General features: G+C 33.9%; 2 protein-coding genes across 5 annotated transcripts; both read left to right on the top strand.

Annotated features, from left to right (window-relative positions):
- Nucleotides 1–339: 339 nt before the first annotated feature.
- LOC139893227 (putative E3 ubiquitin-protein ligase XBAT35) lies at nucleotides 340–9,246 on the top strand. Of its 4 annotated transcripts, none has more exons than XM_071876380.1 (11): nucleotides 340–631; nucleotides 902–962; nucleotides 1,080–1,160; nucleotides 1,248–1,336; nucleotides 1,426–1,517; nucleotides 2,178–2,259; nucleotides 2,467–2,566; nucleotides 2,663–2,713; nucleotides 3,078–3,163; nucleotides 7,461–8,128; nucleotides 9,012–9,246. In XM_071876380.1, exons 1-10 carry the CDS (start codon nucleotides 530–532, stop codon nucleotides 8,085–8,087), a joined length of 1,371 nt encoding a protein of 456 aa, XP_071732481.1. In that variant the 5' UTR covers nucleotides 340–529; the 3' UTR covers nucleotides 8,088–8,128; nucleotides 9,012–9,246. The 4 variants fall into 4 exon arrangements, with proteins under 4 accessions (XP_071732481.1, XP_071732480.1, XP_071732479.1 ...); XM_071876377.1 differs by having other exon boundaries at nucleotides 341–631; nucleotides 848–962; XM_071876379.1 differs by lacking the exon at nucleotides 2,663–2,713 and having other exon boundaries at nucleotides 848–962.
- Nucleotides 9,247–9,421: 175 nt separating this feature from the next.
- Nucleotides 9,422–11,852, top strand: LOC139893225 (bifunctional nitrilase/nitrile hydratase NIT4A-like). Its single transcript, XM_071876376.1, has 5 exons — nucleotides 9,422–9,728; nucleotides 10,365–10,544; nucleotides 10,652–10,945; nucleotides 11,054–11,335; nucleotides 11,664–11,852. The coding sequence occupies exons 1-5, from the start codon at nucleotides 9,641–9,643 to the stop codon at nucleotides 11,807–11,809; spliced, it is 990 nt and encodes a 329-aa protein (XP_071732477.1). The 5' UTR covers nucleotides 9,422–9,640; the 3' UTR covers nucleotides 11,810–11,852.
- The last annotated feature ends 4,752 nt before the right edge of the window (nucleotides 11,853–16,604 follow it).

The following is a 16,604-nucleotide window of genomic DNA, read 5'->3' as shown; positions in this document are numbered from 1 at the left end:
AAAAAAAATTTTTAGAATTTTTTTTTTCAATCACATGTGATTTTCGCGCCACATGTCGCCATCTCATTGGTCCCTTTGTTTTCAAGCAAATTTATGGATGCGAGTGATTACAACTCAAACATTTATTTTCGTGGACTCTGCACTACCTATAAAAATAAAAAGGGTAGTGATATTTCCAATCTTATTTTTGATAGATCCACAATAATTTGCTACAATCTTCCAGTAATACCCTTAAGTAAATTCCAACATAAAGCTTGTGCAATACATCATTTAAGGATAAATTAGATATTTTAAGTGTACTATCAATTTAAGGAGTGGATATATCACCACCAAATAGAAATTACGTAGTCATATAAATACGTACTTCATTACAATTTACCCCCAATCAGTCGCTAATTATCATCTTTCTCAAATGCGTTTCTCCTAAGGAATTTCCATAATTCAAGCTATTTCGTCGGTGGATCGCTGTTTAAGTTAGCACACTACAGAAAACAAAACCCTAATTTTATCAATCAATTATATAATTAAAATGGGTTTACAGCAATCCAAAGACGCGCTTTTGTATGAACAAGTCAGTTATGGTACCACTGAAGGCATAAAAAAACTTCACAACGAAGGTGCTGGCCTTGAGGTATAATCATTATTATATATATTTAAAATTACATAAAATAAATTGATTCATTATGTTGCGAATGTTGCAAATTTAGATTCAATTTGGTTAATACTCCCTCTGTCCCAATTTAATTGTCCAGTATACATTTTTGGTTAAACTGGGACAGAGGGAGTATTAGTTATTTTGAAAGGAATTAGCGGTGAAATTATGTTTAAAATGTTGTTTGTGGTATAGTGGATAGATAAGGAAGGAAAAACACCTTTGATATTAGCTTCCATGAATCCACAGTTATACGATGTTGCGAAAACATTGATTGAATTAGGTGCTAATGTTAACGCGTATCGTCCAGGTAAGCTGCTTCGTGTTCATTAGATTCTCATGTACTGTTTTTGATGTTTGATTTATCAATGAAATGATTAATATATCTGATATCTGATTTAGTTGTTATGTTAACGAATGCGTATAGGGCGCCATGCTGGAACTCCTTTGCATCATGCTGCAAAAAGAGGCTTAGAACCAATGGTTAAACTACTGTTGTCACATGGTGGTATGTGATTGTTAACTAAACACCACAGTGTTACGATAACTATGTTTCAGCTACTGTTATACACAGTTGTATTTTCTTAATATTCAGCTAATGCATTGGTGATGAATGATGACTGTCAAACTGCACTTGATGTTGCAAGAGTAAAGGGGTTTACCAATGTTGTCCGTGCAATTGAGGTGCTATAACATTTTCTATTAATCGTTTTAAGTAATCGTAGTTGATCGTGTGATCATCTTACATTGAGTTGGTAATGAGATTATCGTAGAACCATATCTGCTTATTCTCGGGTTGGTTGCAAGAGCTTTATGGGCCCGGCTTTCTTGAACTTCTTGCTCCTCAGCTACTTTCTAGAAAAGTGTAAGCCTTGCATTTTATCTGTTCTATCTTGTCATTAGAAAATTTCTGAGCGATCAGATTGATGGTTGAGATTTGTGAACTATGTGGTTCTGTATGCCTGCAATATGGGGCTTTCTTGATTGCTCTGAGTTAACTATGAATTTTTACTGTTTGGATGTGTGTTACGGAATTGTTTTCTTGTTATTGCATCTTGAAGTCGTACTAAAAAAATTGTAATGGTTGGATAATTTTGATTGTTTACGGTCAAGTAATATATTTTTAGTATAGGAAGTCAATTTCATACCTTCTGTAGCAGAACTGACGTTTTAAAAGATATCCACGTCTTTTTATTATTAGAGTTACATACTACATATGTTAAAAACTTTATTAACTAATTAATTTGTAAAATTATCTCAGTAGTTGATAAACTGATAAGTATAACTTACCATATTTAAGGGTTGAGTACTTAGCAATATGTAATATGTATAAATTGGCCGGCTTTGTAATCTTTTTATGTAAGTAGATGATATAAATCCTAACAAACACTTAAGCAGCAGATAATATTCTTATTACTACTCCAGATGGCTGAAGCTCAACCAAACATTATGTCCCACAACACAATTTATCTAATGTCATTTTAATCTTACTATTTTTACATAGTATTACATTTTCATATTCCAGGTGGGTAGTTATACTACCATGTGGAGCTCGTAAAATTACAGTGCCTATCAAGCTGGAACTTGCTATATATTCTGGTTTACAGGTACGTATTTTTTTCCAATGGAAAACAAGATCTTATATCTCTCGCAATGGTTGAATCTTAAAACCGTTGAGTTTATAAGTTTCATCATAGAGCTGCAAAGTACTCACTTTCAATCGGTGTTTTGCAGTTGAGAGTATAGATTATGTGGGTTTCAGTTCGAATTGGTATCTTATCTTACTAATCTGATTTGATAAAAAATATATATAGGATGCTAAACCTCGGACATTTATCGCACTGTGGAAGGCTAACTTGGATGACACAAACATTAGCCAGCCTGACCCTACAGTTGTGATTACTACTTCCAAAAGTAATTTCATAACACATTTGGATTATGTATACATGTTAGTGTAACTTATTTAGTTGTATTGTTCTATATTATTTGTTTCTTTTTCTATATGTATAGTCCCAAGACGCTGGAGACGGAATCGATCTATTTCGCATTCTCAAATTAGGCGTAAGTCTGTTGGGTTGAAATTAGTGTGTACAAAAACTATATATAATTTCTAGTTGGAACTCAAAATAGTATTCTGTCATGTCTTTATTTGATTATAGTCATCGTATATTTTTATTTCAATGTCTTTATTTTTGTCAAAGTGTTCTTTATGGGTTGAAGTTGAATAAATAGCAACAATATTAAAAGGGTGTCACCAACCCATCTTTGTACATACATGAGTGTGATATTGCATCATTTTGTGTGATGTGTATGCACTTTTATCTCTGATAAAGAGGGTCGTACGCATACATTTATATGTGATCTTATTGTATAGGGACAAAAAGGGCTTTTTGGTTGCCTGAACTCTTACTGTTTTGTTTAACAGAGTCCCGCATCAAAATTGCCCCAGTTAACGGAAATGAAAAACAACAATTGGAGCGGTTTTGCAATGCCTGTAAAGGAATTCCTCAGGTATGTTCATCCACCAGATACATCCTTCGTCCATATCCCTTCCCAAATTCTAGTTTAAATCTTCAATCTTATGTCTAGATTCTACTGTTCATAAATAATAGAGGCGACAGTTTGACCTGGTCAGGTAGGTTTGGTAAACAGATTAAGGGTGCGTTTGATAAAACTGAATAATTTAGCACTGAACGATTCAGAGCTCTGAATGGTTCAGAAGCTGTGAATCAGTATGCTTCTGAATGAAAATTCATTGTTTGATATGTATTCTGAATCAACACTCTGAATGCAATAAAATTACAATTTTAACCTCATGTATTATTAGTGCTGAATAATAAAAATTTTGATATGTTCTGAATTAAATATAGAAACTTTAAATAAAATACAACACATATAAGTTAAAATAAAATATAAATAAAACATCTTAAAATCACCAAAATCATATTGATATCTTAACATTCATTCATAGAAAGAAAAAAAAAAAGACAAACGGCATCTAATTGTTAACGATTTGTTCATTTGAAAAGAGTTGATTAGCAATTTCATCACGTAGATTGTTCATAAATTGAGTGCCTTGGGAACCCCATTCAACTCCTTGCATATTTTGTTGCTCATTTTCTTCGGATGGTTCCTCATCATCCTCAAATTCTGGAAACACTTCATCATAAATGTTGTATTTTCTAATAAAATTATGAATCGCAAAACACGCGATCACAACGTCCCTTTGTATTGGAAAAGGATAAGGAGCCATATCTCGTAAAATTCGAAATCTTTTATTTAAAGCACCATACGCACGCTCAATTACATTTCTAAGTTGTGCATGAACATGGTTGAACTTTTCTTCTTTATTTATGGCTCGTCGACGCCGAAAATCCGCTAACCAATATCTTGTATTGCGATACGGAGTCAAAAATCCACGGGTGTTGGAGTAGGCGGCATCACAAAGATAATATTTATCTATATTATTTATAACCAAATAGATAAATATATATAGCATCAACGTGTATATATTAATTAACGTTAATGAAGAACGATTGTACCTGGTGGAGGAAATGGAAAGCCAGACGTTGGGTTATAAGCTACTTCCGTTAAAACTCTAGCATCATGTGCTATGCCCTCCCATCCGGCCCAGACGAATGTAAATATCATATCAAAATCACATATTCCCAAGACATTTTGATAACATTCACCTTTTCCTCTACCTCTATAACGAGTTTGTTGATTATGTGGTACAACTGCATGTATAAGTGTTCCGTCCAATGCACCTACCGCCCCCTATGTAAAGACAAAAATAATAAGAATTTATTTAACGATGTTTAAGGTTATAAAAAAAGGCATACCGGAAGTTTTTCTCTTAGATTTCTATTGCGTTGTGACATATTCGTTGTTGCTTCTGAGGAAGTTGGCACTATAATTTTCCTTGCAAATTTCATCATTGCACGCCGTACTTCATGGAAACATTTGTGAATAGTTTGTGTAGAGTGTTGGAATCTCCGTTTAATCGCTCGAGAACTTTCATTGTGACCTAAAGTTATCAAAAACATTGCCATCTTCTCTTCAACACTTATGGTCCTACTACTTGTCAACCAATTTTTTTGTTTAAAATAGTTACATAACAACACATATGCATCACGAGAAAGACGCATCATTTCATGACATTGTGTATTTGATCCGGTTAATAATTCTTGAGTATACGCATGCCCACTCAATGCCGAAGTGTTATCTCTAATCCTTTCAATTCTTTGTAAATTATTTATCATCCAATACCAACATATAATGAGCATAAGCACAAGTTCGTCTTCCAAATCCATTAATTACCTGTTTCATAAGCATATACATTACACAAAATATTAGAGATAACAACCCGTTTCATAACTTGTTTCAATTTTAGTGCACCTACCAACTTATTTTGTTTTATATGCAAGAACATAAAGGATGTAAAATAATACCCAAGATAGAAACTAGATGATTACTGATGCATAGAAAGTTCTCAAACAATTACCCAAAAAAGTTTTTACATAGAACTTAACATAATTACCAAAAGAGTACATCACCAAAATAGTACATCAGTTATCCAAGTTTCTAACACAAAACAAAAACCCATAATAGGTTCATAACAGATAATCAAAAAGTAGTAGTGCATCATTCATAATCCAACTAATCTAATCGAACCAAAAAGTCAACAACCCATACTTTTTTCCAGCATTTCTAATCCAACTTTCACAGCTTTCAGGCTTTAGTACCAACCAAAGTTTCCTAAAGTCAGCACTTTCACCAAAAAGTAATAGTGCAGTCTCATACATTGGATTGTTTGGTTCCCAACCAAGTTTCTCCAATTTGTCAATGCAAGCACTCATGTCATCTCCTTTATGTTTCTCCATCATCATATTTGCGATATTAGATATATCTTCGGCAACAACCATGATGTTATGATTGACATCTTTCCTTTTTCTTTTTTTGCTTTGAGTTGGAGAGCGAGTTGAGGAACACTCTTGTGACATAGCATTTGGTTCTTTTGTTGAAATCAGTGGTTCCTCATTTATTTCGAGATCATCATGAGCTTCTTGTGGATGAGGTAAGGTAGATGTCGGTCCCCAACCATCAAGCCCGGTAACAGTTGCTCCATCAAATAGTTGAGCACAGAGATCGGGATACAACAAAGGTGCATTCTTTAGGGGTTCCGCATACTTGTTCAACTGTTTAAAAATATATTTATATATAAGTATATATGTGTAATTTAGAAAACTAATTCGTAACTATATACTACAAAATTCAACCTTTATCTCTATCTCCCATTCTTCTTTTGTAAGATTGAACTTCTTTGTTACTGGGTCATAGACATTTCCAGTTTTGTTGTGTAACTTTGTCCACACGTTAAACTTTCCTTTAAGATAGTCAAAACGGTTCTTCATTTGTCGTTGATCCGCAATAAAACCATGTTCTTCTTTAAGCTTTTCTGCAACGTTTTTCCATGAACGCATCTTAAGGCTATTTCCTTCTCGTCCATCATTAACAATCTCGTGAATACAAGCTTCAAGAAAAGTTTTCTCTAAACCATCTTGTTTCCAGTTCAGCCTACCCTTTTTTAATTTCAAAGAATCACCAACTTGATCCATACCTAAATTAGGAAATCCCAAAAAAATATGGACTAAAACCTAACTTTCTTATAGAATTAACAATCAATAAAATTAATTGTCTTACTATGAATTAACAATCCAAATGATATCTCATACATACGGAGTATTAGGTTAGTATAAAGGCAAAAGGCCTTACTGCAAAACAATAAAAAAAAATGCAGCAAATTATCTCATATCAGGTAGCTAGGATATAAGTGAATAAAATATTGCTAAAAACCATATACAAGATAATAAAAGAATCAACCAACATATATTCACAAATTAAGAATCAACGTGTATATATGCAAAAATTTCAATCTCGCTGTATATTATATATCTATATATTGTAAAAGAGGGGAAAAAATTAGGGTTTCAAAGTTGAAGATTATAATAGATGAAAGAATTACCTGATGAAGAATCAATAGTTCAATGAAATCTTGTGAAGAAGATGGAAGAGAAGAGGAAGAGACTGGAAAATATATTGGGAAGGGAAAGGGTATTAAAGAAAAAAGTGCATTACTGAACGGTTTAGAGAGGGTCTAGAAGGCAAATGGTTCAGCGCCCTTTTTTCCTCGTTCAGCACCAACCCCTCGTTCAGATGTGGATATCAAACGCGCTGAATGCTTACCGATTCAGCACTCAGCGCTGAATGATCCAGTTCAGCAGCAAACAAACACACCCTAACACGGGTTCAGTTCAAAATGGATAAATTTTGGCAGAGCTAGGGTTGAGCTGACCAGTGTCAATTTTTTTATTCTGTAAATATTCAGTTGACAATGTGTGTCATTAGATATTATTACAGAGTTATATAAACTGAGGAGGTTTCCTTGTTCAGGTTACCCCGGGGAGGGCTAGTACATATACTCAGATGTATGCGGCCTAACCGGGGTATCCCGTGACCGTTTCCGACCCTTTCTCTGGCCACCCAAAAAATAACAGAGTTATTTCATTACATTAAATCGGAGTATTTGAATAAAATAATAATGTGACTTGGGATCTTTAATGCATTAAGATTATTCGTTATCTTTTTGGCTATATTTTAAGTTTGCCTCTGTTTAAACTGTAACTGGTTAAAGCTAAATATAACTGAATTGGCATGGGTTGAAATTGCTACCTCTTATTTATATCAAGATTCGTGATCAGGAAGGTACACCATGTATCACATGCATATTTTATTTAAAACATTTCAGGTTGTACGTCCTGCATTTCCATTCAACAACCAAGACTCTATTGTCGTACCAGCTGCCCAGACCGCTACCGAGGATCCTGCGTCAGCTCAGGCTATTACTATGTCTATACAATCTGGATCAGTAGTGGGGCCCGCGGTTCCTGACACCTACACGAGTTCTGGTTCAACAAGCCCTGCTTCGCAAAACAGTGAAACTTCTGCATATGACAAAAAGAGCGGATGTGAAATTAATGATGTAGGAACCAGTAGCACCCAAATCAGTTATCATCCTAACACAGATAGCAACACCTATTCCCAAATTGTCCCAACCGCACCTGTTAACCAGGTTGCACCATCTTTGATTCCCTCTGCACCTCCTATCCCAGACATGGAATACGATGGTCCCATTCACTACCCATCTATCGATTCTGAGCCGATCGATCTAGCAGATACGGGTGAGAAGGAGAAAAATAAGAGTGATTCTTCGTCATGTGTTATATGTCTTGATGCACCAGCTGAGGGAGCTTGTATCCCATGTGGTCACATGGCTGGGTGCATGTCTTGTTTGAATGAAATTAAAGGAAAGAATTGGGGTTGCCCTGTTTGTAGAACCAAGATTGATCAAGTTGTACGCCTTTATGCTGTATAATATGGTTCATGGTGGATTTGAATATCTCTGATGTACTGGAAGTAAGTTTTCTTCTCAATTTAGGCGTGAGTTTAAGCCTGTAAGTTTGGATCATGGTTTAAGGGACAGGTGGCAAATACGGGGCTGGGTTAATACAAACGGATAGTTAGTACGGGTTGATACAAGTTATGAAATTATTCAAAAGTATTTCTATATCAGTAGTGCTTTGATGTGTTTGATTACAGAATCTGTATTGTTTAGATTAATAATTCCGTCCCTTTTAAAAATGTATAGGAGGTTGAAATAACATCAAGGTTGCAAAAATTGCTACTTGGGAGTACTTGGTCGGGAATTTTTTAAGGGAGTACTCGGCAACTTGGGGAGTATTTGGATATTGACCAATTTTGAATTAGTTTTGACCAATATTCAGAGTAAACCCGATTTTTGACCGAGTTTGACCGAGTAATCCGAGTAATTGGACCGAGTACCCGGGAGACTTCTTTCCGAGTACTGAGTTCTGCAACACTGATACAGTAACAGTACATGTGATTTACACATATTATTAAACCTGTTATGTGATTTAAAATACAATTTAGGAAACTTTTCACATGTTCGGTCCGTTCATCTTACTTACCATTGGGTCTCCTTTTTTCAGATAGTTTATGTTAAATTTGCTATTTGACCGGTTAGAGATGAAACATAACCCATTTTAAATGGGTCATATATATAAATTAGTTGACTTGCCTCCTCTGTTTACTGTAAAGGAAATTGAACTTAATCAAACGATACACACCAACCCTGGCTAAATAGATAAATCATGTTCCTCTATTTGGTTACTACTAGGTTTCCGAAGCTACTCTATTTGATATATTAAAATGGTATTCTGATATTTTCAATCGCCTATTCTCCACAATTTGAATGAATTGTTTCTTGTTGGTGATGCAGTGTATGTATATATTATGGAATTTGTGAAAATGATCTTTGCCTGCTATGGAAATGGAAGCTAATCAACAAGATCCCCACAACTTTAAAAGTTTCTACATATTACGAGTACTATTTTAAGTTGCATCCGTATTGTCTTTCTGTTTTGAGATTTGTTATGTAGTTTGTGTTTTGACTTTTGAGCAACCAAGTAAATATTGAAGATTTAGTATGTGGATATTAAAATACAAATAATACACAGTAATTATTATTATTAATTAGTATTAAAAAAAATCAATTTAATTATGTTTAACCTGCAACGAATGTTATTCAAAGTCATGCAACGAATTTTTTAACCCGCAAGTTAACGGATGTAATGAGAAGATTAAAAAATGGTTTAGTCAATTAGGGATAGGGAGAGTACTAAAATAAAATATTAAAAAAAGAGCTCCAAAATCCAATTTTGTGTAGTTCAGTGAACGCATCGTGTTCAAAATTGCTTTCTCTTGTCACTCGCCTCTAGCCTAACTATAAAAATCTTCCCCATCGTCACTTGGGCAGGATATTAACTTTCATTATCAAAGCCGTTTGTTAACTGTAAGTTCAGTCCCTAATTTGTTAACTGCAATAGTGCTGTGATTACCGAAGTTGACATGAGTTCGTCTGATGATTCTGGCTCAATGGTTCGAGCCACTGTTATCCAAGCCTCCACCATCTTCTATGATACCCCTGCTACCCTTGGTATATATACTCTCATTAAATTTATTGATGATCTTTGTTTGTGTTAATTAGAAGAGTAAAAACAAATTATATTGATAGACTGATGATGGTCCATGTGGTTTATATTAAATTACACTAACCTTCTTTATCTTTTGAAAATTGCACCGATAGTCCCTGTGATTTTCTTGATATTACACCATTCGTCCCTATCTATTAGAAATTACACCGATCGTCCTTGACTTACCTAAAAGTATACGTTGATGGTCCTTGATTTACATAAATGCGCGTTGATCGTCCCTCTCATTGACACGCATTTTGAATAAGTTAGGGACCATCAGTCATGGATGATCAGTATCAGTATAACTTCTAAAAGATGATGACAGTTGGTATAATTTTTAAAACCACATGGACGACTGTCATGCACTACCAAATCAATCAGGGGCGATTGGTGTAATTGCCAAAGATAAAAGTGACTGATGTAATTTCATGTACACCACAACGACTATCCGTATATATAATTTACTCTAATGAGAAATAATATCAAGTTTGGCTAAAGTATTATCTGATATGGAAATAATATTGTCTATTAGTTATTGATTCGATGATTATTGTTTAATAGATAGTAGCTTCAATTACAATGTATATATGGAATTTCAGATAAGGCTGAGAGGTTGTTGGCTGAAGCAGCTTCAGATGGATCCCAACTAGTCGTCTTTCCAGAAGCGTTCGTGGGTGGATATCCGCTTGGATCCACTTTTGGTGTGACAATCGGTAATCGTTCACATAAGGGTAACGTAGATTTTCGCAAGTACCATGCTGCAGCCATTAATGTACCTGGTAACATAAAACCTTGCATATATCAAAATAATATTATTCAACTATGAAGTTAAATCATTTGTTTTCTTAATGTGTTGTTCTGAGTGTGGTTTTGGTTATAATCGTAGGTACTGAGGTTGATCGATTGGCATCAATGGCGGGAAAATATAAAGTGTTTATGGTGATGGGGGTAATAGAGAGAGATGGATATACTCTTTATTGTACGGTTTTGTTTTTCGATAATCAAGGATGTTACCTTGGGAAGCATAGAAAGCTTATGCCTACAGGGTTGGAACGTGTAATATGGGGATTTGGTAATGGGTCGAATATACCCGTTTTTGACACTCCAATTGGAAAAATTGGTGCAGTCATTTGTTGGGAGAATAAGATGCCACTTTGGAGGACAGCAATGTATGCCAAAGGTCTGGTCCACATTGTTATTTATAAAGTGGAAATTTCTACCCATCTGTTTACGAAACGGGTCAATTTTATTTAGTTCCTATGTGACTCTTGTGTTAATGGTTGAACAGGAGTTGAAATATATTGTGCACCAACAGCTGATTCTAGGGAAGTTTGGCAAGCGTCAATGACCCATATTGCATTAGAAGGTGGATGTTTTGTTTTATCAGCAAACCAGTTTTGTAGACGAAAAGATTACCCTGCTCCTCCGGAATATGTTTTTAGTGGGACCCATGAAGATCTTACGCCAGATTCTGTTGTTTGTGCTGGTGGCAGTGTCATAATTTCACCATCAGGGGCAGTTCTTGCAGGACCGAATTATAATGGTGAAGCACTTATTACAGCAGATCTAGGTATAATGCTCTCCCCCCTTATGCATTTAAATAAACAGATTTAAAGGTGGTAAAATGGCCAGGTAGGGCAGTTTGAGGTGGGTCAAAATGTAAATTTATTAGTGTGGGTCAAATGGGTCAGCTCTGGTTGGGCTAACCCAAACAATATAATTACGTGTGTGGTGAGATTCCTATGTTACATCATCGTGAAGTTAATGCCCAATTATACATTTTCTAGTTGTATGTAAAGTTTTTACATACGTATGTATATGCTGTATCGCATATCTAAACAATTAACTGCTGTAAATTTCATCTTGTTGACATGTTAACTGGTAAAAATTTGATACAGACCTTGGAGAAATCGTTCATGCAAAGTTTGGGTTTGATGTGGTCGGGCATTATGCAAGACCCGACGTGCTTAGCCTTATTGTGAAGGATGATCCAGTAACCCCAGTAACTTTTACATCAGAGAAGACTGAAGGCTCTCAAAAATAACTCTGTATGATTTTTCTTGTTGTATGTGATGACTTTACTAAACTACCCTTGATTTCTTGAATAAATCAGTCTTACTTTTGGTGGATTAAGAACAATCTGATGATAAAGTTGTTGGCTTATTCGTTTTGCATCATATTAACTGGGAAAACTACTGATTATCTTATGGGTCTACGGAAAAAAATTAATAGAATTTTAATGGATCAAAATAGACACCTTTACATGAATCAGTATACATATTAAATAGAATTTCATCTACAAACTCATAGTTCTTAAATATTGTTTCGATATTAATTTACACTTTTTGGGGATGACAAAGGTAACAGTTTGTTTTTCATCTATATCTATATATCTATATCTATATATATATATATATATAATATATATTGAACATTAATTTGAATACTTAACCAATGGATCAACTTACATATAAGATCCAAATTCAAGAGTATCTCGAGAAAGATCAGAACCAGACACTATTCGATCTCGTAGATCTTTAATCATTTTATATCTCTCCATTTCATCTTCATACTCTTTCATTGTTGATGATGACGAAAACCCTAAAACTCTCTCTTCCACACACTCGTTTAAATCTTCAATCCCATTTCTCATGTCAAGTCCAAATTCCCACTCGATGCAATCAGAGTTTCGTCCTATTACCTCATTTGACGTATTTATCAAGTCATCGTTCACAACTTCACCGCTACAATCATGAAACCACGACAAACCTCTAGTTTCCTCACCAACGGTATTTTGGTCATTTACCACTTTAATCGTTACATCTTCATTTTTCTCATGCCATAACGATCGTATACTTTTTTCTATCGTGGCGTTCATTGTTCTCTTATACCACGATATAACCTTTTTAGGCGTTTCTTTTGATTGCTCTACGCCGTTATCTGCTTCCAAAAGCACCTCGAGCTCGCGCATTAATGTGTTCATTTGTTTATGTTTTTCCTCGTACTCATGTTTCGCATCTATAAGCTTCATTTGGACTCGTTCCTCACGTAACAAATCAGCAACACGGAGCATTTCTCTCTCTTCTTCCATTTCTTCACGAACTCGTTCACTTTCTTTCTTTAGTTCTTCAAGTTCGACTCTATCTTCTTCGATATTACTCGCCATTTTTTCACACAGTTGCTCTAAAATCTCCGTTGCTTGCTTCTCTGATTCAGCCTTCTTTATAGCTTTATCCAACGAACACTTTGTAGTCGCTAATTCGCGACCTAGTTTTTTGTTCATCCTTTCAGTTTGTCGCCTAAGTTTCCTTTCGGTCTCTAATTCTCGTGCTATTGTCTTCACAGCAAAACGAACCTTGTCTTGCTCATTGGTTTCGCATATTATTGTGTTGTTTGATCGTTGTTCTTGTATTAACTTGTTGACGTGAAACCGAGCCTTATTGAGCTCGTGATTCAGAGTTGAGGCTAATGAAATAGTGGTTGGATGGTTGTGATCATGTTTCGAGTCTGCAGTCCAAACATGAGTTAAAAGTTTGAGTAGTTCTTTGGATACAGTGAGTGCGTGCTTGATTTCATCCAAACCGTTGATTGGTTTTGACATCGAACGATCACGATTCTTGTTATCAGCTACAATCTCACCACAAGATCCATTTTTTTCCTGTCATGATATGACAATTATACAGGTTAGGTAAAAAGCGAAACGGGTCAAGTTAGGTCAAGCTGATATAAAATCCACATATGTTTAGAAAAAATGATAAAGAAAATATGCAGATGCAATCTAGAGTAACTCACAAAGAATTAGTGTATTACTATAATAAATCTTATTTAGTTAATACACTATTCATATTCATATTGTAAGATTTCAAGTTTTCAACATCTAATTATTATAGAAATAGCTTAGTTTAAGGCTATTGCCTTAACAATATCAAGGTAGTCCCTTATAAATCTCAAAATATATATTCCTTCGTGTCCACCTTACAATTTATAAATGTATCGAAATAATTATGAATTTATAAAAAATAATTATTAAATATCATCAAATTTCTCAATTTCTTACTAATGATATATCCACCACTCACATTACTACATCCACCAAACATATGTATTATATAATTGTACAGTACAACCTATTAATGTATAGTTTATGTTAGATGAATTAATTTGAATGATGGAAATATCAACTTCATTTTTAAAATTATTACCCCTTGTAATTAATTTTTTACTAAATTCTGTTACACATACACGGGAGTAAAACTGACAATTATACTAATCCTAATCCTAATTATATATTAATTAAATAAATAAATAAAGTGCATTTATACAAAATTTAAGACAAGCACAACATTGGGTTCCTAGGGACGTAATGTCAATAGTGAAGGGACATATATAACGTACAATTACAAGCTTCTAAATGATAATAACGTCTCTTTTATCTCTATTATTATCTCATCTTTTATTACGTAGTATTATAAAGCAACAATAATTGATTGATGCAAACTGTAAATGTAATGTAGAGAGTACTTACCGAGTACTCCGTATAACTTAACTATAGTATTAAAATCACAACAACAACAACAACAACAACAACAACAACAAAACTCAATACCACCGAGTGGTGTATGGGGGAGGTGAAATGTAGACAATCCTTCTCCTACTCGAGATATAAAAACAAGTCATTTCACTACCCAGAAAAGTATAGAAAGTCATCAATGTCTTTATTCGACGGATAAAGAGATTGCTTCCGAGTGGACCTCCGGCCAAAAAGTAGAAAATTTTAATTTTTTAAAAATAAAAAATAAGAGAAAGTAGAAAAAATTAAAAATAGTAAGATAAAATAAAATAAAATAAAAAAGAAAATAGAAATAAAAGTAAATATAAAAATAAAATTACGACGCCATGAAAATGGTAGAATCAGATTTTCATGGGTTTAAAAGTCTGCCTGAAAATCAATTTAGGCTCTAAGTGGCAGTCAAGACGCCACTTAATCGACGCTTGGTGTTGCCTCAATAAATAGAGCCAAGGGACCTTGAAAAAACAGAACAAGAAAGGCATGTTCGGTGGGCGTTGTTGCGCAAGCAAGGAGCCAACCACCCGTAATAAACCAAACACTGCTCATGCATCTTTACGGTAGACATCTCCGAAGACACACATCTAAAAGAATACCAATCAAGCTCAAGAGCAAAGAAAGGGCGTCCTCAGCCATAATGACCCTAGGATGCACCGAACGATACGAGGCTCACACACACCCACCACACACACACGCCCCCTCCCATACCCCCCCCCCCCCCCCCCCCCACACACACACACACACATAAATACATCAACCTAAATACATGCCAACAAACATCCGTACATAAACATAGCTACATACCTACAAGAAAACATACCTACGTACATACATACACCAATCAAAACAAACAAAAACAAGCATACATACATAGGCAAAACATACATATATACGTATAAAACAAACTAACATACATGCAAAGGCAAGACATACATACAGACATAAATGCCTACACTACCAACCTACATACAAACATCCATAAACATACGTACATACCATGCATACATACATACAAACAAATATACATACATACACCAAAAACAAAACCTACTCGTCAACTAGTAAAAGTAGTTGTACATAATAATAATAATAATAATAATAATAATAATAATAATAATAATAATAATAATAATAATAATAATAATAATAATAATAGTTAGAAGTATTAATATTAATAATTAATAATAATAATAATAATAATAATAATAATAATAATAATAATAATAATAATAATAATAATAGAAATAAAAGTAATAGTAGTAGTAAATAATAATAGTAATAGTAGTAATAATACAAGTAATAGTAGTGATAAGAGTAGTATAGTAGCAGTAGTAATAACAATAATAAAAATAGTACTAATACTAATAGTAATAATAATAATAATAATAATAATAATAATAGTAATAATATTAATAATATAGAATAATAATAATAATAATAATAATAATAATAATAATAGTAGTTAATAATATTTAATAATAATATTATTAATACTACTACTAATAATAATAATAATAATAATAATAATAATAATAATAATAAATAATCCTAATAAATAATCCTAATAACACTACAAATAAAAATATTAATAATAATAATAAATAATAGAAAGTAACCCTACTCGACTATTCTAATTCTAGCCCTCCACGCACCCCTATCAGAAGTCATGTCCTCAGTCAACGAAAGCTCCCTCATGTCGAGCCTTAGTCTATCCATCCACCTACGAGTAGGTTTACCCCTTCTCCTTACGCCATCGACCGTGAGTGCCTCAACTCTCCTAACCGGGGCAGTATGTGGTCGCCTCATCACACGCCCAAACCATCGAAGCCGTTCTTCTCTTAGCTTGTCGATGATACTACTCACTCCAACGAAAGCTCCCTCATCTCTAATAAATGATTTAATAAAATTGTAAGTGTAATTTAATGTAATATCGAAAATTATTTTCATGCTGAGGCACCTTTGAAGAGACAAAGGTACTAAATAACTTAAATACATTCTGTTAAAAATTAATGCAAAGTTATTTTCTTAATAATAATAATAATAATAATAATAATAATAATAATAATAATAATAATAATAATAATAATAATAAAATGGAAATTATATTAACTTAAAAGTTTTAAAACTTACAAAAAATTAGTGGGAAGCCTAGAGACAATCTGGGCCCCCACACCTCTAGCAATAGCAAAACCTATCCTAGTAAAAATATGAGCAGCAGCACCGGCACCAATATCTTGCGCCATCGAAATCTTCTGAACCCGCTTTAGCAAAG

Source organism: Rutidosis leptorrhynchoides, chromosome 2, assembly GCF_046630445.1.
Source record: "Rutidosis leptorrhynchoides isolate AG116_Rl617_1_P2 chromosome 2, CSIRO_AGI_Rlap_v1, whole genome shotgun sequence".
Taxonomy (NCBI): domain Eukaryota; kingdom Viridiplantae; phylum Streptophyta; class Magnoliopsida; order Asterales; family Asteraceae; genus Rutidosis; species Rutidosis leptorrhynchoides.
The sequence above is the reverse complement of the archived record's forward strand: the minus strand, read 5'-3'. Positions and strand labels throughout refer to the sequence as shown.

Excerpts from the sequence above, each read along its gene's own strand:
- LOC139893227 (XM_071876377.1), top strand. The coding sequence starts at position 530 with ATGGGTTTACAGCAATCCAAAGACGCGCTTTTGTATGAACAAGTCAGT. Across the intron at positions 1,337-1,425 it reads ATGTTGTCCGTGCAATTGAG|AACCATATCTGCTTATTCTC; the intron begins GTGCTATAACAT and ends AGATTATCGTAG. Across the intron at positions 2,567-2,662 it reads TGTGATTACTACTTCCAAAA|TCCCAAGACGCTGGAGACGG; the intron begins GTAATTTCATAA and ends CTATATGTATAG.
- LOC139893225 (XM_071876376.1), top strand. The coding sequence starts at position 9,641 with ATGAGTTCGTCTGATGATTCTGGCTCAATGGTTCGAGCCACTGTTATC. Across the intron at positions 10,545-10,651 it reads TGCAGCCATTAATGTACCTG|GTACTGAGGTTGATCGATTG; the intron begins GTAACATAAAAC and ends TTATAATCGTAG. Across the intron at positions 11,336-11,663 it reads ACTTATTACAGCAGATCTAG|ACCTTGGAGAAATCGTTCAT; the intron begins GTATAATGCTCT and ends AATTTGATACAG.